General features: G+C 39.1%; 2 protein-coding genes across 6 annotated transcripts in view; one reads left to right on the top strand and one right to left on the bottom strand.

The window, feature by feature from the left end:
* Positions 1-27,065, top strand: part of Plc21C (Phospholipase C at 21C) — a 363,494-nt gene that overhangs the window by 250,412 nt on the left and 86,017 nt on the right. For all 5 annotated transcript variants that reach the window (XM_065228987.1, XM_065228988.1, XM_065228986.1 and 2 more), the window contains one exon: positions 24,152-24,285. In XM_065228987.1, the coding sequence (XP_065085059.1) occupies positions 24,152-24,285 (134 nt within the window). The remainder of the gene's footprint in view (positions 1-24,151; positions 24,286-27,065) is intronic.
* Positions 19,354-20,538, bottom strand: LOC135707241 (uncharacterized). The gene has a single exon (XM_065229011.1). It carries the CDS (start codon positions 20,536-20,538, stop codon positions 19,354-19,356), a length of 1,185 nt encoding a protein of 394 aa, XP_065085083.1.

The following is a 27,065-nucleotide window of genomic DNA, read 5'->3' on the forward strand; positions in this document are numbered from 1 at the left end:
GAGGATAATAAGACTGAGACACAATGCATTGGCTGGAAATTGTTTGGAAATGAGGAGATGGTTACATCAATCTCTAACATCGGACAAACAAAGGAATTCGTAAATCGCCTGTACTTGGGCAATACATTCCTATCCTCCAGAATATTTTCTAGGTTAGCCATAAACAATTCACATAAAAATGGGGAAAGCGGATTGCCCATAGGAGCACCTTTAGTTGGTTTATACAAATTTCCTCTGAAAATGTAATAATTTTCCACCATACAAAGACGAGTAAGTCAAGGAGAAAGAGTGGTGCGGATAGAAACATTTTATTTTCTTGACTGTGCTCTTTTGAATTTGCTCCCGGTGGCAAATAAAGTAGAAAAGTAATACAAAAAAAAAAAGTATAACCGGGATTCGAAACATGGAATCTGGGATCCAAAGGTGCGTACTTAAGCAGTTAGTCCAGCGACACTTGCTGCAACGCTGCTATAGCATTAGCATTAGCATTAGCATTAGCATAAGCATCGAACAAGTTGCACAATATCGTAGGTGGAACAAATTCAAAACTATTAAGAGCAAGACGGATCTATTACTGGATAGATTGTAAGTAGGAAATAATTACTATCTCCCAGATAAAGATATATCCCGCTCCAATAGTTAAGGATTGTCCTGGCCACGTCCTTACAACTGGTAGGGATAAGAAAGGTATGTTAGTCCTTGCTGGAACGCTGCTATACAAATCAAAAAAGGAGCATGCATACCTTGACTCATCGCATCAACGGATTCAATTAAGCCAAAAAAAAATCTTGAAAAGAAACAGCTGTCTACAGTTTTAAAGACGAAAGTCGAAGCAAAGCGGAGAAGAGCACAGGGTATTGAAAACAGAGTGAACTTGGAACTTTCTTTACTCTTTTTCTGTTCTGAGGTGGATCCATCCCTGCCTATATGTCAGTATAATATCATGCCAACTTAAAACTAATAACTTAAACCATAGCTGACCTAAATGTAACGGGAATTGATCGTTACCATTGAATATTTGCATAGATATGATCAGTCGCAGCACTCACTTTATCCTTCACCGGTAAAAGTCAAACACAATCCTTCGTTCCAGAGATTGCTATCGGCCATCGTCTGCCAACTGCAGCTACACTGTGCCGCGACCGGCTCCGTCTCCGTTCGCTATGTGATAAGCAAATGTTATGCCAAATCCAAGGAAAACTTTGCTATGCCATCTTCCACTACCGTACAGAATCAAGTGCATACACCAGGCTCCGGAAGCTACGGAAAAACTTTTCAATCAAATTAAAAGCCTTCCGGATAGTGACGAACTTCCTGGCCGGAAGGCACACTACACTCGAACAACGGGGCTTGCCTGCTGTGCTGGGGTGGATGCACACATACTTATTCTGCAGGGAAATGAAGTATCAGGGTCTTAATTACATATTTCAGCACCGCCCTCAACAGCACCAGCAGCAGAAGAGAAAAGTGGCTTCTTGGCGTTTAATGGTGACGGCCGGTAATGGCCTTCAAGTGCAACAGGTTTTGCCATTAATCGATTCTCTCTTTAGATATCAGTCACACGGTGGTCGCTGACAGTGTGCTACTAGTTTTCCATATATCAACTCAGTTTTGCTTTCCAGCTATTCTGGCTGTGCAAACCTACTGAGTGGCATTTTGAAATTGTACTCCGGAACTAGCCATGTCATTCAATCGCATCTCCGAATTTCTGCAGCACAACTCACGTTTTCACGGCTAGACAAATCACACCGTCAAGTGAAAGCCATACTAGTCTCGCACTTCAAAATTGCTGTTCTTTGAAGTGTCTTCTTCTCCACTAATTACATTCAACGCGAGTGGTAAATTATGATCTTCGCCAGAAGAGTCCTTGGATGCTCTAATTAGATACACATTCTATTTTTGACGAAGTAACGTGAGCACCAAAGAACGGGAGCTACAAAAGAAAACAAGAGTGCCAAATTCCACATTCGACTTGGAAAAATGCGCCTCTCGGGTGTACTTGACTAGCTTCACGTGAAAACCATCTTTTTCCCCACCAGCTTACGGTCCTTCAAAGGCATGGAACCCGATACCGTATAAACGTAGGTACGCAGCAAAACACAAGCTGGTAAGCTGGAGCAAATAAAAAATGGTTAGTACAAAAATAAAAAGTGCTACAATGAGACGAAAAAAAAAGCTTGCCACGTTAAATGATGATGACGATAACGACTTTTACGATGGGACGAGCTGCTAGCTGCTTCCAGTCAATGGAATGGCCTGCATTTTCCCCTTAATTTTTCCTCTTGTTGTAACAAAACCGATCCTATTCAGCGTGGCTTGCGTTCCGTGAAGCTTCGAAGTTGCATCCATACAAGCCGGAATGCGTGAGCGGAAAGGAGTAGAAAGAATGGCAACCTACACCAAGGATAAAAGCCGGAATTTATCCACCTATGGTGAGATCAGAATCTTCTTACGCAATTGAATTCCAAAGCAACCGCCAGAAATGTTTATTTTATACTCTCATGTGATTTGAGGTGTCGTATGAAGGGTTTTGTTCATGTCAGGGTTTGACTTCTCGGAAGGTACATGCCAGGAACAAATCCGGATATGTCCAATGCCTGGGAACTCAACATGACCGCCAATGATCGTACTCTGTAGTTTAAATGTGTTTTGACCTATTTTCGGCCTGATGGACCAATATGCTTCTGAGCATTCGTTATGCCCACCATTGAACTTGTCTTTGAATTCTCATGTACATTGAAAAGTTTTGACCCAAATCAAACTTTAGTAGCTTTCCAGGGGATCTGGAACATCTCAGAATGTGGTCAATCCTCAATGGCTACCAAATGGCTTGTTTTTAAATTGAAATGTGATTTGAGGTGCCGTATGTTGGGTTTTTCCCATGTCAGAAACTAGCCACTTCTCCTGGAATACCCGCAACATTTCCGGATGTGTCCAATATGGTCCTGGAAACTTGATATGACCATAATGACCCTTGTTTTTGAATATTCGTTAAATTTGGCATGTCGTTTTTGGTTTTTGACACCTTCCCTTTTTCATGAATTCTCATGTGATTTCAGATGTCACATGATCTTTTAGGCTAATTCACTGAAACATATTCCAGCCATAACTTCGTGATGCCATAAGCGACTGATGCCAAAAATAACGTTCTGTGAGACCAGAATACCTCTCATTTGGTGGTTGCCGTGTCGAATTCGGTGCAGTGGTCATGTCTCCCAATATACATACACACATACGTTAACACATACTGACGTTTTCTGACCTCGTCGAGCTTCGATTGGTATATAACACCTGGCCGTCGAGGTCTCGGATCGATAGCCGGCGTTCCTAGCGATATGTATACCCTTCTCTGCCAGAAGGGTAAAAGAAAATCTTGTTCCACAAAAAAAACGAAGGAAAGTGCGAAAAGAGGATAAAAGGAGGTTGGTCTATATAAAGATTCCCGTGCAGAGAAGACCTTCTCCTGCTGCTCGCCATAAAGAAGGTATTTTTAAGGAATACTGCTGTGGAATGTTGTTGGTGCTAAAGGGTGATACGGTCAAAATTTGGTCAAGGGAAAACGCGTGTAAATCGGTGAAATCGTTTATTTAAAAAATCAAATTAAATTTCTTTTTCAAGTTCAATTAGTATAAAATTCAGGAAAAATATTCAGTTAGGCTTCCGCTTTTCCAAATCCGAATTGCCGGGCCTTACGCTTGACCCCTGCCATCAGATTTTGTACAGCCACCTTGTCCACCTTCTTCGCCGCAGAAAGCCAGTTTGCCTTGAACTGCTGCTCGCCCTTAGCAGTTTTTTTGGTCTTCTTTAGGTTCCGCTTGACAATAGCCCAGTATTTCTCAATTGGGCGGAGCTCTGGCGTGTTGGGAGGGTTCTTGTCCTTGGGAACCACCTGCACGTTGTTGGCGGCGTACCACTCCATGGCCTTTTTACCGTAATGGCAAGATGCCAAATCCGGCCAAAACAGTACGGAACAACCCTGTTTCTTCAGGAAAGGCAGCAGACGTTTATTCAAACACTCTTTCACGTAAATTTCTTGGTTGACAGTCCCGGAAGCTATGAAAATGCTGCTTTTCAAGCCACAGGTACAGATGGCTTGCCAAACCAGATATTTCTTTGCGAACTTTGACAGTTTCATGTGCTTGAAAACATCTGCTACCTTTCCCCTTCCTTTTGCCGTATAAAACTCCTGTCCCGGAAGCTGCTTGTAGTCGGCTTTGACGTAGGTTTCGTCGTCCATTACCACGCAGTCAAACTTCGTCAGCATCGTCGTGTACAGCCTCCGGGATCGCGCTTTGGCCGTCGTATTTTGTTTATCATCGCGATTTGGAGTCACTACCTTCTTGTAAGTCGATAGTCCGGCTCGTTTTTTGGCTCGATGCACGGTTGTAGACGATACACCCAGCTTATTTGCGGCATCTCGGAGAGAGAGGTTAGGGTTTCGCTTGAAACTACCGGCAACTCTCTTTGTTGTCTCAGCGGCTTCCGGTTTTCGATTTCCCCCCGATCCAGACTTCCTGGCTGTCGACAAACGTTCCCCAAACACTTTAATTACATTTGTAACGGTGGATTTGGCAACTTTTAGCGATTTTGCCAACTTTGCGTGCGAGTAGCTCGGATTTTCGCGATGCGCGAGCAAAATTTTGATACGCTGCTCTTCTTGCTTGGACGGCATTTTGACAACTGAAGAGTGAATTCCAAAATCAAAATAGGAGCAACATTCTACACACACACACCTTCAATTCAAAATGAGGGGTGTTCAGGTTTTTTAAATGCAAAATTGAATGAAATACGTCAAGTTGATATTGACCAAATTTTGACCGTATCACCCTTTAGTACAAAGAAATAAGGACGATGCTGAGCAGTTCCACGCTAAATTTTCCAGAAAAAGCTTAAATCTTACGCGAACCTTTCCGATTTAAATTAAATTTTGTCTAGGTTTTCAACAGGAGGGAATATTAATTTTCCATAGATATTTAAACCATTTTGGCTTAAGCGTCATATTTTAAAATAGCATATGTATTTTCATGGGCAGTGAAGAAGTAAATTATTGATTGTATTGAAATGGTTTTTAAGTTATATATACACTGAAAAATCATTGCCAATTATTTTAAATTTAGTAACAAAACATTGTCCAAATTATTGGAGAAATAGTTTTATTTAATTTGTTTTTCTTGGAAGAATTTAAGTACATTAGAAGCTTTTATTAATATTTCTCAGATGGTGTGAAATTTATCAACAGATTTCGTAGAAAAGAGACTTTACATGATTTTTTGAAAGTCTTTGTTTTCAATTATAAAGTATGAATTTTAACCACTCATAACGATTTCTGATGTAATTTTGAATAAAAATGCTAATGATAAACTCTTTCTGAATGCAGCCATTTTTATGATTTTTATATTTTTTTTAATTTAAATTTTAAGATTTTAATAAATAAATAATAAATAAAAAAGCATGTTTTTTCCTGTATACAGCCTTTTTCATATGTTGTTCATATGCATTGAATTTCCAACGATATATCCTCTTTCGTTTTGAAGATTCAAACAACCGATTTGAAGTTACAAGCATACTGTTTGGACAAGTTTCATTTCAATCGGAAAGACTCAAACCAGGTCATTTACTTATTTCGCGTGGAACTGCTCTGCTGTAACAAAAGTCAAATGGCTTCACGTTAAGAGGGTCAAACATTTTTCCTGTCCTATTATTGCTGGCGAAAGGAGCGGGTTTCTTCCGTTGCACACGTTCGTATGTACTTCTTTTCCGGGATCCTTTTTACTTACAGCTTGATGACAGTTACTTACTTCAGTTGGGTTTGAATGGGGTCCGGCTAAAACAAATACCCGAACGAGATTTTACGCGACCATTGAAAACCTTTTTTATTTATGTGTACATGCCATCAACGCGATTCTACGAGAATAAAAAACCATTCATTAGGTCTGTTCCCGTACTTGCCTTTGTGTTTTTTGGTAAATTTCTGAAGCTTGCTGTAAGAAAATCATGTGCTGTAGAAAGTGCGGAAACATTTCCTTTTGCTTTTTGCTGTTCAGAATCATTAAGAAAAGCAAGTACGGGAATAGAACTATTGTTTCAAAGAACTGAGTGCTTCGGACTAATTTTAAATTCACACATCCCAAGCTTAGTACAATTGTGTGATCCGCATCATTTTATTTCTTTTGATCCTCCGCAATTATTGTTTTTTGAGATTAGGAAGATGGGAAATTTTTCAAAATTGTATGTTGTATAAAACAGAAATTTAATATTTTTGATAGATTAATTATTCTTTTAATTACTAGATGTTCTTTTTAGTTATGAAATTCTCATGATTTTTAACCTGACTCCCTTTTAAACGTGGGCAGTTTTTTGGAGTTTTGGGATTTTTTTTTAAATCTAGTTTGTTTATTTGGAAGGCTCAATTGCGTTAGCTTTACGGAGCCAATGATTAATTTTCCATTGCTTGTAATTCACTTATTTCTATATCTAGTAACAGTTGCTCCTAATACTCGCGGCTTTCTCGATGTTAGAGGGGTACATTGTCGAAGGATATGATCAAAGGAGGCGTTTGGGGGTGGTGTTTCATTGTCCCATCAGAGCGTTATCGCCAGTATGAACGTATGATTCTTTTGGCTTTCTCCTCAGAATTTTCCAAGTACTCCTCCAAAAAATCAATGGTATTATTCCTTAAATTACTTTTGAATGCCGATCAGGAATTATTCTAAATATACTGCATAATTCACATGCACACTTAATTCAGGTCACCGAAGTCGGTAGAAATTTACCGAGTTTTTGGACAGCAGAACAAGTCGGTAAAATTTTCAAATGACCGTTGCACGTGAGAAATCAAGAAAATTTATAAATTTTATTTTTTATCAATAAATGGGGTAAACCGAACAAACTATGTACAAGTTCAGAATAAATTTTCTAATAATTGGATTTTTCACTGATTTTTAAACTTTTACCGAACAGTTCTGTAGATCAAAATTTACCGAACGATGGAGGCCTGGACTAGTGTGTGGAATTCCACTTTGAGTTTTCTTGAAATTTTTATATGAATTGCATTGGAATAGATCTCCTAAAAATTTTCTTGGAATTCTCTTCATAATTCCTTTGGACTACAGCTTAGATTTCTTTTGGTATAATCCAAATTACTGTGATAAATCCTTCTCATAACTTTCATAAAATTCTAATTCTAGTCAAAATTCCCTAGGAATTGTTTTCAGAACTCTTTTAAAATTCACTTGTAATCCACCTTACAATTACTATACAATATTTCTTGGTATTCCCTACGTTTTCTCCTAAAACATCCGTGGAATCACGCTTTGAATGCTGGTAAAATTTCTTTTCAGAATTCACTTGAAATTACTCACACAATTTATTACTTATTATGCTTAAATATTCATTTCAATATTCTATATCGTTTTTTTTTTCACACCTTACAATTGAATTAATCCTCGATCCTCAAAACTAAAATGGAATTTTAGGTGGTGTAGTGGTAAGCTGGATTACCTTTCACACCAGCAGGCCTGGGTTCAATCCCAGTCGGTGCCGCCGGGATGTTCTGAGGCATAACATCTCTGATTACGCCTTCGTTCGGGAAGTAAAGCCGTTGGTCCCCGGTTCATGAGTTTATGGGTCGATATGTAGGGTCCAGGTGTGAGAGCTGTCTCCCTAGTTTCGGTAGCATTGGTGCTCAGCACGGAAAACAAGAACGACGGAAAACAAATCAAGGAAAAAAAAAGAAATTTCAAACCGAAATCTCTTATAGTACCCCTCAGAATTTCTTTGAATTATTTGCTCATAGAAATTGTTCGAGTCCAAGAACCTTTAAAATTTCCCAAGATTCAATACCTGGTATCGAATCTGGGAAAATTTTCAAAGTTCAACATCTGAATCTTCGTTCTAGAATCTTGAAAATTTCTTCAAGTTTGGATTATTATTTTTTTAAAAAGCATTATTTTGAAACTTTTCTGAATCCTTAAATTGTACGTTTATGGCCGGCGTTGCTGGCTCATGCCGCGATAGAATGGCACCATGGGCAGGTGATAAGGATTACTAAGATTACCCTCTCTGATGAACCACTGCATGAGAAAACCAAAGATCTAGTCCAGTAGTGATAGTATCACACTTGTTACTCCTTGGTTCGAGAGCAGCGTTGTAGTACGCTTTCGTATAGGCACTGACGTTGGGTGCGATACTTCCGGGTTTTGCCTCAAATCACTCTTATTTTATTTAATTTTACGCAGATAGATTTATTTGGGTTTGCAAGGGAATTATACTATTGAAATATTTCAGAAAGTGGCCAACAGTGCTCTTTCTATTTGCGTGACAAGCTTTCATTGTTGTTTTCATTGAGGTGTTACTCAGGGAACAATGTTGAACACCATTTTTGTACATGGTACTGTAACTAATCTTATATGTATGTGCTTCATTTTGATTTGGGATAAGTGTTTGAACTATGGCTCGGGATTTCCAATGTGGCGTGCTTCTATTGTGACATACCCATATGTACTTTTGTGGTGCGACATAGTGGAAACGTGAGAGCGTAATTGGAGCATATACCCTATATAATTTAAAAATCAGCTAGGAAATTAACTTCAAAATGAAGCATTTTAGTCACATGAAGGTTTCTCCTGGGTCGAACTAAGATATAATAAATAGGTATAGGTCAAAATCAAAATTACTTGAAATACGTTTAGTTTTGGATTACAAGCACAAGTGCAGGTACTTAATAAAGCATGGGTTATGATTGATTAGGTGAATTGGAGATTTCAATTATTTATTAAATTAGACTAATGAGATATCATCATCAAACGAACTTAAATAAGAAACTTCAGAAAATCTAATAACATTCAGTAGAATAACAAAAGAGCTGGGATGCGGGGGGTCCACTTAAGGAGGCCCTAACCTTTAAAGTTGTAGAATAAATCTTCTTATTTAGTCTTGAACTTCAATAACCTATTTAGTCTTGAACTTCAAACCAATAGCATTTAGCAAATTAACAAGGACAGGAATAGTTTAGGAAATTAGTAAAAGTAGAGGTATGTGACATTTGATAACTTTTAATCTTTTGTAGGTATTGTTTTCCCCTGAGTTGATTGTACTCGATAACTTTATCATTCTCTCAATACGCGAAGTCTCTGATATATGCGGTTAAAGCATTTTAGTTAACTTATTTGTTATTGTTCAATTACTTACATTTGTCAGCAGCAGTCAATGTTAATCTACGAACTAAACCCTACGTGACTGTAAAATTGATATTTTCTAATGTGGTATTGACGCATCGATGCACGTTTAATTTTTCGCGGCTGTCGGATTCAACGCGCCTACATCTACGGAGCTTACGCAGAAAACGCTTTTGAGCTTATGTAGTATAAAATTTGTTCGGTATGGTCGCGAAATCTTGAAATCACTGATACGTCCGTTAAATTAACTAATTTGATACAAAGCTCAGTAGTAAATAAGTAGAATATCTAGGGAGGAAATCAAAATTAATCAACTTACCAACAAAGGCTGTCACATTTATTTTGGTGGCACTCTTTAAATGATAATAAGCCTTTTTTTCTCGCTTCGGTTGTCTCGCACTTCTCTCAGAATTTACGCGGTTCTCGTAACTTACATAATTTAGATATTTCGTTCGAAACGGATTTACTCATTCAATCGCGTTTACTACGCTGATGTATCTACGCGCACACGTCACAGCATTTTTCCATAACTATCTTGAAACAATACACACGGAATCCAGTGTTGAAACTGCCAACATAGGCTGGTCCTTCTGCTGTATTGTCAAAGATAGAAGCAACATTAGTCACGCAGCTCCAGCTTGATACCCAATAAAAGAAAATCTAAATCAATGGACTATGAACATTCCTTCTCTTTAGAAAGTTTATACTAATTGCTCATTAAGCCCAGTTGCGTTCACAGATATCTATAAACAATCTAAGAAATTTGTCAGAGACTTTGAAAAGCTTTTGAGATTGGACAAAAAAAAATCTAGTAGGTTCATGGATATTATGAAAATTTAAAGCTGTTTCAAGCATCTTGAAGTAACGAAATTTTCAAAATTCTGAAAATTTAATAAGTTATTGTAATGGTGGGTGGGGGGGGGGGTGTTTCCTGTTTCCTAATTTTATGATTGTGAATGATGTCATCAATTAAATAACATGAATATTGAAAGCCATCCCCCTGTTCTCCAACTTGAACACGTAAGGTGAAGAGATTTTTTCGATCTCGTTGAAGATTTTTCTTCAAAACATCTGGCAACCCTGGCTCAGAATACAGCAGCCACCTATTTTTCAAGCATCGAAACGACGCGTTCTTTTTTCATAAATTTTGGGACGCTGAGAGACTTACTTTTTTATAAAATTTTCTGTCATCTGAGTAGAAGTTACTCCCTCTCTGAGTGATATTGAATGGTGGTGTAGATTATTCCAAGAACGACGGATAAAGGACGAAGAACAGGCCAAGCGGCTGGTGGAACGAAAAACTATTGGAAGAAGAAAGGCACAGCTGAAAGCAGAAGCAAACCTTAAGTAGCCTCCCAGGAAATGTAAGAAGAACTCATTAACAATGTTTCTCATACATATTTTTAATTACTATAACAGTATTTACTGTTTGTTGGCTCTGTGGATTGCATTTAGACATTTGATCCTTAATAAATAAACTAGTTGAAAGAAAAGAATCTTATATGTTAATTCGCATGAAATTGAAATATTTACCGGATTAATTTGAATAGAGTTCTTTGATTGGATTGGGTATTTCAAGTTAATTTGGCTAAGATTGTATATCTCCGTTCATTCTCGTCTGTTGTCGAAACCATCAGCACTAGTTGTACCTCTCGGAATCATGCGATAATGTATAGTCGGTAGAACCTTTTATGTCAGTGCGCTTTGTTCATTGTATTCAGTTCGGTCGGTGTATATTGTCTCCGTTATAAGATTTTGCTGAGTATTTTCGAGAAGCAATGTACAAATTTTGAACGACACCGAAAACTTCAAGGTTGTCTTGAAAGGTCTGTCTAGTTGGAGAATACGCATTTCATCGGCTCATTCTTGCAATAAATCACATATTAATGCCTACACTACAAACAATAGAATTGTACAGCTGCCAACAGTCGAATGCAATATAATCGTGCAGCAATTTATCGCCGATGCTTTAGCGCATATGTTCCCTTGAATATGTAACTAAAGCCAGCATATTGCCTGCCTAGTCAGATCTCATGCACAAGCCACACAGCAATAATAACTCTATCATCCAACTTTTTCCATAAAATAATGTAAATTGCAAATAACCAATATACATTCGCGTAATAACACTTCGAAACGACTTCCATGCCCTTTTCCCTTTCGTTTTCTTTAGCAAACTGCTAAAGGAACTTCTCACCACCCAAGCAATCCAAGCGAATCTCATCGACCAGTTGCGAGCTGTTGCCATAGACATACATACCTACACATACCTATACACTACAACTTTTCCAAACTTCCCGGTGTAAGTGCACAAAAATGGCTCTCCCTTTGGAATTAATGCTCGATTGCGTGTCTAAAGCTAATAGAGCAAATGAAAACACCACCACACCAGTGTACACGGGCACCATAAACCATTTAAAAGTTGTTCCACAGTAGTGAACTAAAGTTTTCGACCTTTCAATGCTGCTGGTGCTCAGTTCACACAAGCTACACTTCTTTAACACACCACTTAGCACCGTGTAAACAGTGCTCTTTATTGGCTTGCTTAACGAACCAACTGGCTCATAAGGGAACGTGCATAAGTGACGTAGCATTTGAAGGGGAACGGAGGGGGGGGGGGGGGGGGTTCAGAAGCTGTGACCAACTATGCATTGGGTATAGCATGAGGGGTAGCGGTGCATAACATTTGTCAAACATATGCTACGTCAGTTATGGATGGACCCTAAGCCGGGATATGGAAAGTGCTGTAGAGGACATGAAAGGACGACAATAATGCTATAGCGCTTGATTGAGCATATTTTCCCCTCTCGTTTCATACTTTTATTGTTCAGATTGACCGTATGAATAAGGCGAACTTCTCGAAAACGAGATGAAACGCATTCGGTGGAAGTAAAAAAAAAACTAGAACGCCTCCAATTATTACGCGATTCAACGGACGGAAGCTAGCTATAGCGGAGGGATAACTTTCCGACAATGGCAACGAACATACTTTTGCCGGGAGCTATGGGAGAATAGTTTTATTTTATTGCATAGCCTGAAGCGTACCGTGAGTTGATGGCAATGAAAGAGGGATAAAACGTGCGAAAGTTTTCCATCTCATCATGTGTTGGTAGGTAGGTACTACGGTGAGCTACTAGCTATATGTTTGCTTTCTATGCATCAGCTGAGCTCGTGGTTTTTGCTGTGTATTTAGATTAGATCGCTGTCATAGCAAACTTCCGCATCCGGTTGAAGCCATTTTCTCGGCGGGCACGTGCTTGCGTGTGTTGTGAATGTCAGTTTGCAAGAAAAGTTCCCGTTTCTGTTCACCATCAGCGCCTCCAGGTGCGGTTGATGATGGAAGAAATAAAGCTCTACTTTGCTTTGTTGAATTCAACTTTATGGATTGTCTGATTGTTTTTCAATGGAATCTGAATCATCATGCATTATATTTCATTCTAGTATTATGTAATTCATGAAATTTATGGAAATTATATTTGAGTTTTTTCAGTACCCAAAAATATGTTTTTCAAACGATTCCGCATAAAATTATAAAAACGTAGTCAGTGAGTAGTATTCGATAGTGTCGATTGGCTTCTCGGAACTTTCGTGAGTAGATATCAGGACTAAAACTTGAACCATGTAGAAATGGGTCAATCATGTTCGGCTACTATAGCGATCCTAGTGGACGATTTTTTAAACTTTTGACATTCACATCACAATAGCAATAACAATAGATTTTTTTCGCTACGTTAACCAAACGTGTTTCAGACAAATGTAGCATGCTTTAGGAAAAAGAAAAATCATATTAAATAAGTCCTACAATGAAAGAATTACGTTGTCTAGCCAAACTCAAAACAAGCATCGAAGTGGTACTGTCAACCGCATGAGTAATTTTACAGATTCCGGATTTGGAAAAAAAATCTCAAACTCAAAACAATTTACATAAACGCGGGTTATGAACCAAATTTAAGAGTAGATGATAGAACCTTAAGCCTAAAAAAAAGAAAAAAAAAATAAAAAATGTAGGTTTGGGAATATTTTAAACAGGTCTGTGTCATTTCGGTTTTCTCGGTCGAGGCTGCTTCCGTGCCGGTACGACGCAAGCCAACAAACCGATACTTATCTTAACCGACTCACACAGCGTCGTTCAAGCGATCACCTCGGAAGCACCAAAACATCCATGGATCCAGGCGATTATCAAGTACGCCCCACCGAAAACCGTGTACACATGGATTCCCGGACACTGCGGAGTGCCAGGTACCGAGTCTGCTGATCACCTTGCCGGAGCCGGGATATCGGGTCCCAGACTCACCGACAAGATATCCCTACAGGTCGTCAGACGGTGGATCATGCGGACCATTCGAGCGGCATGGGAGGCCTAGTGGTTCCGCAACAGAACTACCTTCATCCGCAAAATCAAATGGTCAACTAAACCATGGAGCAAGCTGTACAACCTGAGGGATCAAAGCGTGATTTCGCGGCTTCAGACCGGGCACACCAAACTCTACTATAACTATGGTGGCCTGCCATGCAGAAGCTGCATCATCTGTGGGGTACCCAACACCGTCTAACACATCCTGTGCAACTGCTCCGGCCTCGGAAGCACTAGTAACCTTCTTTAATCTACCACTTGGTATAGCAGGAATTTCTTTCAGCCATCGGGACATCTCAGCTGGATGGATTTCTCCTATTGGACCCATGCCAACTGAGCTCTGTTTTGTTTGAATTATTCGTTTGTAGCTTGTTTTAAGTAAGGTTGTTTTCTGTTGTTCCTCTGCAGTGTTGGCAAAATCAGAAATCAATTGATATTTTTCCTCTCTCATGCGCTCGCAATATCACGCGTGATATTGGAACAAAATATCATGCTTGATATTGATTTTACAAGCTCCTTTGATATTGCGATACTATTCACAACGTGCAAAAATCAAGCTGAGAGTTGACTCGACACAAAAATGATTCCATTGCACATCGTTTTCTTAGAAAGAGAAAGCATAGTTTGCTATCTCCCTTTAATCTTCACCGATGGCAGACGCGAAGGGACTGCTGCAAGTCGTTAAGCAAACCCCACACGCATCAATATATTTACGCGAAGGGGAATTATTGACAATAATATTGATGCATATTGTCAATCTCGATGTATTGACGTCAATATAGCATGTATTGACAATACGATTATTGTCAATAAAAGCAATCGTGTAGGGTTCACTTTATGGAAGTTTCGGTTGCATTCGGGTAAAACAAAAATCATTAAACTCATTCTCACCACAGTTTGGTGAGATTTGCAGTTGGTGACTTTTGTTAGCTTGATATTTCGAACTGCGATATCACAGCTTGCAAAATCAACCGCAGTTGTTTGCTTGTTGATTTTTGTCTACGAAAATCAAGCGTGATCTTGGGCGTTGGTGATATTTGATTTTTTGATATTTTCCCAACATTGTTCCTCTGTTTTACTATTTTATATATTATTGTTTTTTTTTTCCATATAAGTTGAAGAGCCAGCAACCAAAGTTATTTACAAAATGTTAATATACCATGTATTTAGAGTTTACTCACTCTGAGGCCTGTCCTTTCTCCGGAGATGAACTAGCCATAGGCTAAAAATCTCCTTAATAGAGAATTAAAAAAAAACCAAGGACATTTTGCCGAAGGACATTTCGCCGAAGGACATTTCGCCGAAGGACATTTCGCCGAAGGACGTTTAGCCGAAGGATATTTCGCCGAAGGAAATTTCGCCGAATGGTTTATACCGCCGAATGGTTTATTTCGAAGAATGGCTAATTTCACCGCTTTTACAACTCGAAAGAACTGCTCATGTTTAAATGAAGAAAGCTTTCCTATAAATCAAAAATATTGATTATTGAAAAATTTCTGAAATCAGTACTACTCGAAAGAACTGCTCATGTTCAAAAGAAGGAAGCATTTATATAAATCTAAAATATCTATTATTTGAAAATTTCTGAAATCAGTACAACTCAAAAGAACTGCACATTTTACAAAAAAAGGAAGCATTATAGGGGAAATTTGGCCAATAGATGCTCTCAAACACAATGCCAACACATACCAAAATTGAGCTCTCAAGGACGTTGATTACTCCCTAACGATAATAGGTTAAGGTATTGCCGAAGCCAACATTTCCCCTGTTTGATTAGCTTGCCAGGTTGAAAAATTTTTAACTTCTTAATTTTTTTTCGAGGCTGATTTAAAAATTTACTGAGCTTTGAGAAAATTTCAAAACCGTAGAAAATCGCTAGCTCTTCGACAAAATGATTCATGCGGCGAAATGACCGATTCGTTGAAATGACCTTCGGCGAAACGTCCTAATTAATTAATGGCGTAAATCTACTTGCGATCTTTTCGAGGTTAGTGCATGACAATTTTATGGATGGAGAGAGGGAAAAGGAGATTTGGAATATGATTTATGATTCAAAAATTCACTACTTCTAAATTGTACTTAATCCTATCAACGTTGTATAAATATAACACAAGGTTAATTAAACTTAGAATCTAAGGTTAATTTTCCCAAAGGAAACATATATGAGTTGCATAACTCCAGATCGCGTCCAGCCAAAACATATCGAACTGGAACATTAGGTTTTCTACCTCGAGCCCGACGGGAATCAACTCGGATCTGACTCCACGGTGCTCAGCACATGATAAAATAATGTGATCTGTGTCCTGGTAGCCTTGTCCAAATCTACAGAGACTGCTGTCCCCCAGCCCAACAGGGAACAAGTGAGCGTTTAACGAATAGTGATTGGACATGCGGCGAGACATCACACGAATGAAGTCTCGATCCACCTCCAACCCTTTCAACCAAGGATACTTTGACACCTTAGGGACTATCGAATCTAGCCATCGCCCCAAACACCCTTCACTCCATTTATGTTGCCAGTTGGCGAGCGATTGTTGGCGATTAACTGAAGAAAAATTCGTTGAAGACGATTTGTCGATCGTAAATATCGCCATCTATAGCGCCCACCTTTGCAAACGAGTCCGCTTTCTCATTGCCCGGAATCGAGCAATGAGATGGGACTGCAAAGATTATGACAACACATCTTAAAGATAAAGCACTTAAAAGCTCTCGTATTTTCATGAGCAAATACGAGGAGTGCTTTACCGGCCTCATGGAGCGAATAGCCTCGACAGAACTGAGACTATCCGTAAAAATAAAGTAATGATCTGGTGCAAGTGAGGCGATAGTTTCTAGCGTATAATGTATTGCCGCCAGCTCAGCAACTTATACAGAACAAGGAGCTTGAAGCGTTCGAGAAGCGCTATGAAATTCGTTATAAATACCAAATCCAGTGGACGCCTCTATTAGGGCAAAGGCTCCTATAGTTGCGGTACGTTAGAAGCGTTAGGTTCCTATAGTTGTGTATTGAGTCTCCAACGTTAGGAACCTAACGCTTATAACGTACCGAAACTATAGGAGTGTTTCCTCTAGTGATCCATCTGTGAAGAACGATCTTGCAGAATCAAGTTGGCCAAACTTTGCAGCGAAAATGGACGGAGCAATCATGGAACGATAATGCTCTGGGATTTCGCGAATCTCTTGCGTCATAGATACATCAAAATTAACTGAATTGCCCAATTTGAAGAAGCATACACGATGAGAATTATGTTGTGAAGGACTGACATCCTATGTTATGTACACGTAGTACAATGACATAAAACGAGTTTGAGGGTTTAACTCAAGAAGCTTCTCAAAGTTTGCAATCACCGGTGGGTTCATAATTTCACACCGGGTGAGGAACCTGAGGAACAATTCCGAAAAATCGATCCGGTAACATGCCTACCAACATTTCGAGATTCATCTTATGAGTCGAGTGCATGCGTCTTAATGTGATTGGAAGACAGCGATACTGAATACGTTCCAGTTTGATGATGTGCTACCGTACTCTAAAACCGATAAAAACGTAGTCCGGTACAACGTTAGAAGATCATGCGGATGGGCTCCCTATCACGTTCCGATAATTGTACGGAGAAAATTGATCCTTTGTTGGCATATCCGCTTCAGATACTCAATTTTGGTTCTCCAGGTGCATTTGGCATCGAACCAGACCCCAAAATATTTGAAGGACATAGAGTGAGTGATCGGTTTACTCAAAATTTGAAGCTTCGGTTATGCTGGGCCATGCTTGGCATGCACAGTTGTACACACCAACTGCTCATTTGTTAATAACTTTTAACTCAGGTTTTGAAATTTAGTTTCCTTTAAAGTAATTGACAGATTAGGATCATAGTTTACTGTAGACATGCAAAGAGTAGCTAAATCTTATCATTTGAATCAACACGATAGAATTTTTACACTTAAAGTCCGAGATGTGCTGTGAGCATTTCTCACTTCATTTTTGCAACGCAAAATCAAATACAGTTTATTACTAGCATTAAAATCTCCTTCTAACCTATTTATAAAAAAGCTTAAGCTCTATTATATTGACTGCTTCAAACAGAACTATGTTTCGTCAACTCTGTGCAAAGTTATTAGCAAATGAGCAGACTGTGAACAAAACTGTATATGCCAAGCATGTGCTGGGCTATGCTTCCTAGAAAAACCGAGTCACTCATACCTAGCTGAATAGCTCAAGTCTACAAAAAAGTGAGTTGAAAACATGGAAGGAGCGGAATACCTAGCTCTGGTCTTTACAAGTTCCTACTTCACGCTTCCCCGAGTCATATGATAACAAAAGACTTCTAGCTGAAACATGGACATACATAGCTGGGTGGCGTAGCCTGGGCAATTTTGCCAGCCCGGCAACAGCAAAGTGAAAAGGTGCGACGAGAACACTGGCACGGTTACCATACTAAGATGATAGAGGACTATTTACGATTGGAAACTCGGAACATGGAACTGAAAATCACTCGGCTTCCCGGGCTGCGATAGGTTAATCCATGACGAACTTCAACCACGCAACTTCGAAGTCGTAGCACTGCAGGAACTTTGCTGGACGGGACCAAAGGTATGGAAAAGCGGGCATCGAGCGGCTACTTTCTACCAGAGCTGTGGCACCACCAACGAGCTGGGAACCGACTTTGTAGTGCTGGGTAAGATGCACCAACGTGTGATTGGTTGGCAGTCGATCAATGCGAGGATGTGCAAGTTGAAGATTAAGGGCCGTTTCTTCAACTACAGCATCATCAACGTGCACTGCCCAAACGAAGGGAGACCCGATGACGAGAAAGAAGTGTTCTATGCGCAGCTGGAGCAGGTGTACGACGGCTGTTCGCAACGAGACGTTAAAATCGTAATCGGCGATATGAACGTTCAGGTAGGACGGGAGGCCATGTATAGACCGGAAATCGGGCCTGCATGCCGTATCGAACGACAACGGCCAACGATGTGTGAACTTTGCAGCCTCTCGGGGTATGGTAGTCCGAAGCACCCCGCAAGGATATCCATAAAGCCACCAGGAGATCACCTGACCAACACACAGAAAACCAAATCGATCACGTGCTAATCGACGGGAAATTCTTCTCCGACATTATCAACGTCCGCACGTACCGCAGTGCGAATATAGATTCGGACCACTACCTAGTTGCAGTATGCATGCGCTAGTTAACTTATTCTACGTTGGAAGTTCTTTTAAAAAATTATAACCGACTACTGCACAAAAAAGACTGAGTTTTATTCCTTTACTAAATGTATTCGAAGTCCATGCTGAGAATCTTAGTCAGCGATAATGGTCCCACGGCGGTCGAGTCTACTCAGCATAAACAATCTTCCGTCGATATCACCATCGTTGTTGCCAACGGCGGTGTACGATATTCCACATGAACGATGCCATCGTCAGCATATCGCGTCGTTGCTATGTGGGGTTGTTAACTAGACCCCCCTAAGTGTGAGGCTCCGTACGAACAATTTTACTAAACGGTAAAATTTGGAATCTCCTTCCTTCATCGAGGGTCTGCTCCTGGGTCTGCTCTTGGGTCTGCTCTTGGGTCTGCTCTTGGGTCTGCTCTTGGGTCTGCTTTTGGGTCTGCTCTTGGGTCTGCTCTTGTTGGTGTACTTGGACTTCAACATTTGAACTTCTACGACCTAAAGAAAACAAGAAGAAAACAGCACATATGATAAAAGGAGTGATTGAAAATCCCCCAAAAAATGTCCAATGTGGCCATTGAATGCTGGTGGTGTTTAGACGGATTTCCTCCATCTCTTTCCTTGCCTCCAGATGTAGATTATGCAGATGATGTAGGCTCAGATTAACAACGGTATGTTGTTTTTCGATAGGAATACCATACAGCGGTAAGTAAATAGGTTCACCTGTGAGCTATAGTTTGAAAACAGGTAAGTCCCAGACAGGTTCCTTTCAAATGGACCGCAGTTGGAATGCTTGGTAAATTTTCCTAATATATTCGTGATGAGGTGTTGGTTATCAATCGACACGATCTCTTCCACCGGATTGGCTAAATAATCACATTTGGCTGTTTTCCCGTTTAGCAGGTTTGGTACACACGTCGTAGAATCCAGTGTTATGTCCTTGGAATTGAAGATCGTTGGCTGTAGGCTGCTAACGGTGTAATACTCGTTTCCGTAATTTATGTAGTTACTATTGGAAATATGAAGTTGTTGCCGATGGAACCATATTGGTAACACATAAATTTTCTTGAAGACCCTGGGATCCAACTTCGGTAGCTTGAGTAGAAGTGCGATATCGAATTCGTTGGTGACTATAGATGTGGTGACGTAGGTTAGTGCTTCAGCGATGTTCCAAACTGTCAGATTCTCCTTGCGTAAATTCTTAACTAGTAAATCAATTTCGGCCTGACTTAACACTTTTTCATTAAGTATCCCTGCTTTTGCTAATGTTTGTATAATTTGATATAATTTCTCGTTTAGAAAATTAAGGTTCAAAAATATGTTTATAGAATACAATTCGGATGATTTTGAGTTGAACAATTGAATGGATTCTTTAGTTTTGAACAGTGCTTCTTTCATTTGTAATGAGATTTCCCTGTTAATTCTAACCTGTTCATTGTTATTGGTAATGAGACCATTAATCGAACTATTGTTGATTTTAAGATCGTTAGCGTCGGGACTTCCCGCTAAATACTTCCAAACTGTTCCTATGCTGTTCCATCTTTTCCTTCTTTTAAATGGCAAAAGATTTTTTAAGTTTGAATCTAACTCATTGAATTTATCTAGGATAAGAATGGTGAACTGATTCGCTTCTACTTGTTTGAATTTTGATTTTAAATCTAGCACATGAATTTTGAATGATTCTAAGTTGAAATGATGGATGTAATAATGATAGTCGGTTTGTATTCGTCCATGTCCTCTGCCATATAAGAAAAGGGGTAGGGCATCTGCTTTGTGTACTGAGATCGTCTGAGTAGTACCAAATCCAAAAATTAGTGGCACTATACATAGAAATGCCAGCATCGTCGCTGTGATGCCTGGACTTTTTGGGGTTTCGGGTTCCTACGGTTGTTTCCTTCGTGGAGGAGGAGGCTGGAGCAGGTGCTTCGGGGTTATCCTTTTTGATGCCGCTACTGGGGTCCCTGATACCGATCGGGAGTATTCACAATCCACAGTGGCTCCGGTCTCGCTCGTTGTGTAAGGCGCTGGTTCTCGAAACCAGATTTGCTTTTCACTACCGTTAATTTCTCCAGTACGGCTCTTGCTACCATTTAAATGGAGAACTTTTTTGTTGCACCACTTTTTAGATTTTCACTGGATTAACACTCACACGAAGGTCCCACATTCGGGCGCCAGTTAACTTATTCTACGTTGGAAGCGGTTTTAAAAAATTAAAACCGACACGTACGGTACTACTGCACAAGCAAGGCTGAGTTTTATTCCTTTACTAAATGTATTCGAAGTCCATGCTGAGAATCTTAGTCAGCAATAATGGTCCCACGACGGTCGAATCTACTCAGCATAAACAATCCTCCGTCGATATCACCATCGTTGTTGCCAAAGACGGTGTACGATATTCCACATGAACGATGCCATCGTCAGCATATCGCGTCGTTGCTATGTGGGGTTGTTAACTCGCTCAAAACTCTCGACGGTGCATAACACGAAGTTGACTATCTACAAGACGCTGATTAGACCGGTGGTCCTCTACGGCCACGAGACCTGGACAATGCTCGTGGAGGACTCGTGGTGCTTTTGAATGGAAGGTGTTGCGTACCATCTACGGTGGAGTGCAGAAAGATGACGGAACGTGGAGGAGGCGAATTAACCACGAATTGAACCAGCTGCTGGGAGAACCATCCATCGTCGACATTGTAAAAAATTGGCGGCTACGGTGAGCTGGGCACGTCGTAAGAATGCCGCACGACGACCCAGTGAAAATGGTTCTCAAAAGCGAACCAACAGAAACAACAACAGGATCTGCGGACCCTTCGCAGTATAGACTGCAGACTGTTCAAACCAGCTATTCTCCTTAGAATTACCCAGGAGTACAACTTGAACAACATTGGACTTATTCGCAGAATAAATTCAAGGTTTTGATGTCATGTGTTTTCTAAGATTTTCTCTGATTTTGTTAGAAATAATTCTGCATTTCTTTGGAGTTTTAAAAATAATTTTGAAAAATCAACAAATTATTGGAACCCTAAACATTTTTCAAGTCGTGTAAACGAGTGTATTGGGTCGATAAATTTTTTACCTTGAATTTAGTTAATTCAATAAACATTATTCCATCAGTTATAATATTTAGTTTCAGTTGTCCACCTTTGTACATATTTGTTTAAATAAAGTTTTGTTTTTTGATGTTTTTAATGAATTTAATCAATTATGTTTAACATTTGCACAGTGGAAGGCCCATCATAAAACGTTTCTTTTAATTTTCAAAAATTGACGCTGACACCAAACCTCTTGCCTTCACCAAACCTCTTGCAAAATATGCTTAAGAATTCTCAAATTAATTTTTACTTGGCTGCACATCGCTGCCCCCGGATTTTGCTTACGTGTCTTATTTTTTTTAACGAAAATCGTTTGTAACTTTCTAACTAAATGAAAAAGCAGGTTGTTTTTTTTTTTCATAAAATAAATGCCATCAAAAGTTCTGAATGTTTTTAGAATAAATCAATAACGAGATATCATTGCATGGAAACTTAATTTAATAAAAACAATTTTTGGGGTCACCCTACGATACTGTTAACAAACTAGTATAAATCTTGAAAAATTAGAGATAGACAATTGGTGTCTCCAGCAAAGTTGCTTCAAATTGACTGCTCTACAACTTTGTTCAACAATGTGCCGGTCTATCTCCAACAACTAACAAGTTGATATTTAGCGCTCCATAACCATAGAGACCACCCTAATTTCACTCACATTAAAAGATTGGCTAAAACAAATGAACTTGAATATACTATTTTCCAAAAAAAATAATGTTTTATTCGTAAACAATTGTTTCCTCCTAAAGAAGACTTTGGATCCACTGTGTGCTGCAGATAGAACTGTTGATCTGGAAAAATTCGGTCAGAAAATGCCGGTCTGGCATGCTATTTTCATATGCGGCTTACACTCTTCTATTTTTTTCACAAAGGGGACGACTTAATTTCATTAAATGGAATGCATAAAGCGAATATTTCTCCCGGTGTATCGAAAGCATCTCTTCTGATCAGATTTGGCATCGGTGCATTACGTCAAATCTCTTCTACACTATTTTTTCCTTGGTTTGTTTTCCTTAGATCTTGTTTTCCGTACTGAGTACCAATGCTACCAACGTAAGGGAGGCAGCTCTCTCACCCGGACCCTACTTAACGACCCATCAGCTCATGGACTGAGGAGCAACTTCTGAAGGAAGGTTTGATTAGAGATGTTATGCCTCAGAAAATCCCGGCGGTGCCAATTCAAGACCAACAATTGAATTGGCCTTAACTCCATTTTGTAAACAAACCTTGTAAGGCCATTTTCTCGCGACCCGAAGTCGGCAAAGGCAAACCAACATAATGAACAGGTAGGAGAAATTCTCCTCTACCCGATTGTGGTTTAGGTTTGCAAGAAAATGGGCGGTTCGCGAGAAAATGGGCTTACAAGGTTTGTTTACAAAATGGAGTTAAGGCCATTACAATTGTTGGTCTTGAATTGGGATTGAACCCAGGCTTTTTGTGCTGAGAAGCAATTACGCCGCTATCTCTTCTACACTAGTTTTCTGTTATTTTGGTAACAAAATGTTGTTAATGGCGTATTATGATCAAATTACAAAATACATAAAGCATCACAAAAAAACCATGTTGTTTCCTCAATATGTTGCTGCATATCCAGATAAACACACAGGGACACACATTTCATACACAAAGCAACGTCTAATATTCTCAACAGTTTCTTCACATACTCAACCAAGTAAAGCAAACATCACCGTTAAACTGCCAATGTCAAAAAGCAGCAACAACACAAACGGGAAACACAACTTTTCCACATGTCAGTAATGAGCTAGGGAACTTCATCCACCTCGCCTGTATTCTTTTTGCGCTGAGAGTGTACTCAAAATAAACAGCTGTTTTAATGTAGGTCAGTGCAACTCACTCATATCCTGATGTGCAACAGCTTCCGGCTGCATTCTTCCGTTGATGCTTTCATTTCGCCCCGGTGAAAAGATAACTTTCTCATTTTAGCTGAACTATTTAGGGTGAGGTTATCGTCGTTGCTGCCAGTGCAAGTTGCTATGCTAGATATACTTTCAATAATATAATAGAGGAAATGTTTTATTTTTTCTGCTGGGGAATGTAACTTATTCAGACAATGAACATCTTTAAATAGAGATGCCAACGGAACATACTGGATCAGAAAAATAACATTCACTGCTGGATTCTTCCCGGGAAGAACTTAGCCCAGAAAAAAAAACACTAATTAAAAGTTTCACCTGCCCACGGCACCAGATCTGTAGCATTTGCTGCCACGGTGCTACCTTTCGCTTGATCAAACGTTGGCCTTTTTGGTCATCGCTTCCGTTCAGGATGTGCACGGTGTATTTTCCTGTTTCAACATGTTCATGTAGTAGCACTAAACTTCATTTTTTTTCTCGGTTCTTTCATTGCAGTTATGGAGCGACGAGCTCATCCGGATGGCATATAATCTGACTCAGCTGAACGGGCCCGCGATAATGTTCCTCCAGAAAGCGTACACCAAACTTTGCCTGCAGGTCGACAAGAGCGGAAAGGTCCCCGTGAAGACGTAAGTGAAAATTACACACTATTTAATGGCTAAGCGTCGCGTTGGGAGCTCGTTTGCTTGGTAATGATGCCCGCTCGTTTCATGCAAACTGTTGAGTCATTTAATAGCGTTGGTACTTAGCTTCATACGAGTTCGTTGTTTCAAAGTGCTGTATTTCGGTGTAATTCATGCAGAACATTGCGATAAGAGGTCAGTCAGAATGATGGTTATTCGGAAGTAGGTGATTTCCAGAGAAACTCTTTTTCATTATCTAATTTTCAAATCATATCTATTTATAACTGCATTTGCCTTTTTTCGGATGAATTTCCTCCATTTACGAACACAACACCATCAGCCGAACACAATTGATGGTACAACAACCTAGAGCCTACCACGAGCGCTCAACAAGTGCTATTCATAAATTATTTATTCAGCTTTCAAGTTCAAGTTTTCCTCCGGCGTTCGCGATGGCGTGAAAGTTTTTGCTCAATTTTTTTACTGAATACGCAATCAGCTGCTATGACTCCCACTTCCGAATCTAAATGTAACTTCATCCATCCATCTATCCATCCATCCATCCAACCAACCAGCAGTCGCCACTCTTCGGTTGGCAAACAACCTGGACCTTGATTGCTTTTGAATAATTATTCAACGGATGTAAAACCATTACACGTCGTGTGAACGCACCTTCCACAGCAGATAGCAGTCCCCTAGTACGAACACCAACGGTGCCCTTGGGAGAGTTTGACGACGATGTCACGGCTGACAACGGTGAACGGAAAACCGAGCATGAAATAAAACTTTTTTACACTAATGGATTTTTGAATTACATCAATCTCCATTTCACTCTGCGAGGGCGCTGTCGTACTGTCTATTTCACACGACTTAGAGCATTTCCAGGCCAAATAGTACAAGGAAAAGGAATTTCTGACTCGACCTTTTCCGATTTGCATGAAACTTTGCATGATTGGATCATTCACGTTTGACCTAACATTCGGCCATTTTGAATCATGCAAAAATATTCAAAATGGTGCATTCGATATTGTTCATCAAATCAGAACATGAAAACGTCACTCCTAATCGAAATAACATCTGGGACAAAGTTGTAAGACAAACTAATTCGTTTTCAGAAAAAAATATAAATAGCAAAAGAATTCAAGTAATTTTGGGTGAAAAATCTAGAATAGTGTTTAAAATGTTAATTACAAATTAATTAAATTTATCCTTTTTAATATTTGATGAATGTTTTTTTATTTATAAGCTCATAAAAACTTCTGTGAAAATTCCATGTTGGACACTTAGACACTTACAATTGACGAAAACAGCTTTTGGTTAAATTTATGAACTTAAGTTTATACAAGTTTTTGTAAGCTTTTACACATCTAAGTATGATTTAGACTTTTTTACCATGTATATTTTTTTCTGAAAACTTTGTCTCAGACGTTATTTTGATTAGAAGTGACGGTTTCAATTTATGATTTGTAAAAAAATATCGAATACACAATTTTTCTCTTTTTTTTTAGATTCAAAATATCCGCTTTTAAAGCTAACAAACAATCTTGAAAAGTTTCATTCCAAACGGAGAACGCCGAGTCTGATCGATTTGTCATTTGGTGTGGAACTGCTCGATATGTTCAAGTAGAACGCACGGAACAAATAGGCTTTTGATTTACTTTGAAGTTTCGGCATTATTCAAAGCGTTGAAAACAATAATGGGGGAACCGAATTGGTTTGAACAGATGGAAGGCAAATTTGTGTTTTGTGCTTTTTTCGGAACAATCTGAACCATTGTACTGAGAAAAAAGTAACATGCATGTGCAATGGAGAACAGTCCCTTTTTATGAAGGACAATGCTTCATCATTTAAGCCCACCAGGAAATGCAAGATTATAGTACAGGTTTGTATATGAGTAATCTGTTATAAATCATTAGATTCTAAAATGTAACAGTCGTGTTAGCTGATGTTATGAATTGAATTTATTATCCTCAAAACATTTGACCAGCGCACAGTGGCCGGACAAAACCTCTAAAAATTATGTTTTATTTTTGTTTTATTGGTTTCTCATACATTGAATAACGTTTTCTTAAAATTTCGTTATTATTGAATGAGATTTAGACTTTTGACAACACTTTGAACGTCGCTAAATCAGCTGATTTTGATGATTTGTGTGTTCAAAAGCCAACAATTTAAGGCTCCATTTAAATAAACTTGTGTAGGTTTCTCTTAACTATGAAATTTATTTCATGATATATGTTCAGTGGTATGAAAAAACAATCTTCTCTTTGTAAATTCATACTGCACAACATACTGAAACAGTTCGAAAGGGTCATATGCTATAGATTATATGAGAAATTATCTTAGAATTTATGGGTTCCAGTTTGCCCCCAAGCGGCTAAAACATTATGTTTTTATAGTTTTGGTACCTAAAGCTATTTAGTATACAAATTAGATATTGCTACCATTTCATCATTTCTGAAGCGATGTTGATGAAACAGCTTGCAATCTATCGGGGATCGGGAATTGAATAGTTTTAGATTCCTTAGAGCTATGGGTAATTTTGAAAAATACAATAGTTTTAACCCCACGTTTAATACTCGGCAAAAACTATGCTCAACTAAATCAGCAAATAAAAAAAAATGATCCAATTCCTGATCGATTTAAAGCTATTTCATCTAAATCGGTTAAGAACTGATAAAATGGGAGGAAAATCTTTTTTTTTAAGAAAATGTTAGCTACGCAAGTTTTAAAAAATACCGATATGGAGGAGCATGGTGATTAACAGTTAATATGTTGAAGGAGTT

This window comes from Ochlerotatus camptorhynchus, unplaced genomic scaffold (assembly GCF_037179485.1).
Source record: "Ochlerotatus camptorhynchus isolate MF236.1 unplaced genomic scaffold, CSIRO-AGI_Acam_v1.1 ptg000305l, whole genome shotgun sequence".
NCBI lineage: Eukaryota > Metazoa > Arthropoda > Insecta > Diptera > Culicidae > Ochlerotatus > Ochlerotatus camptorhynchus.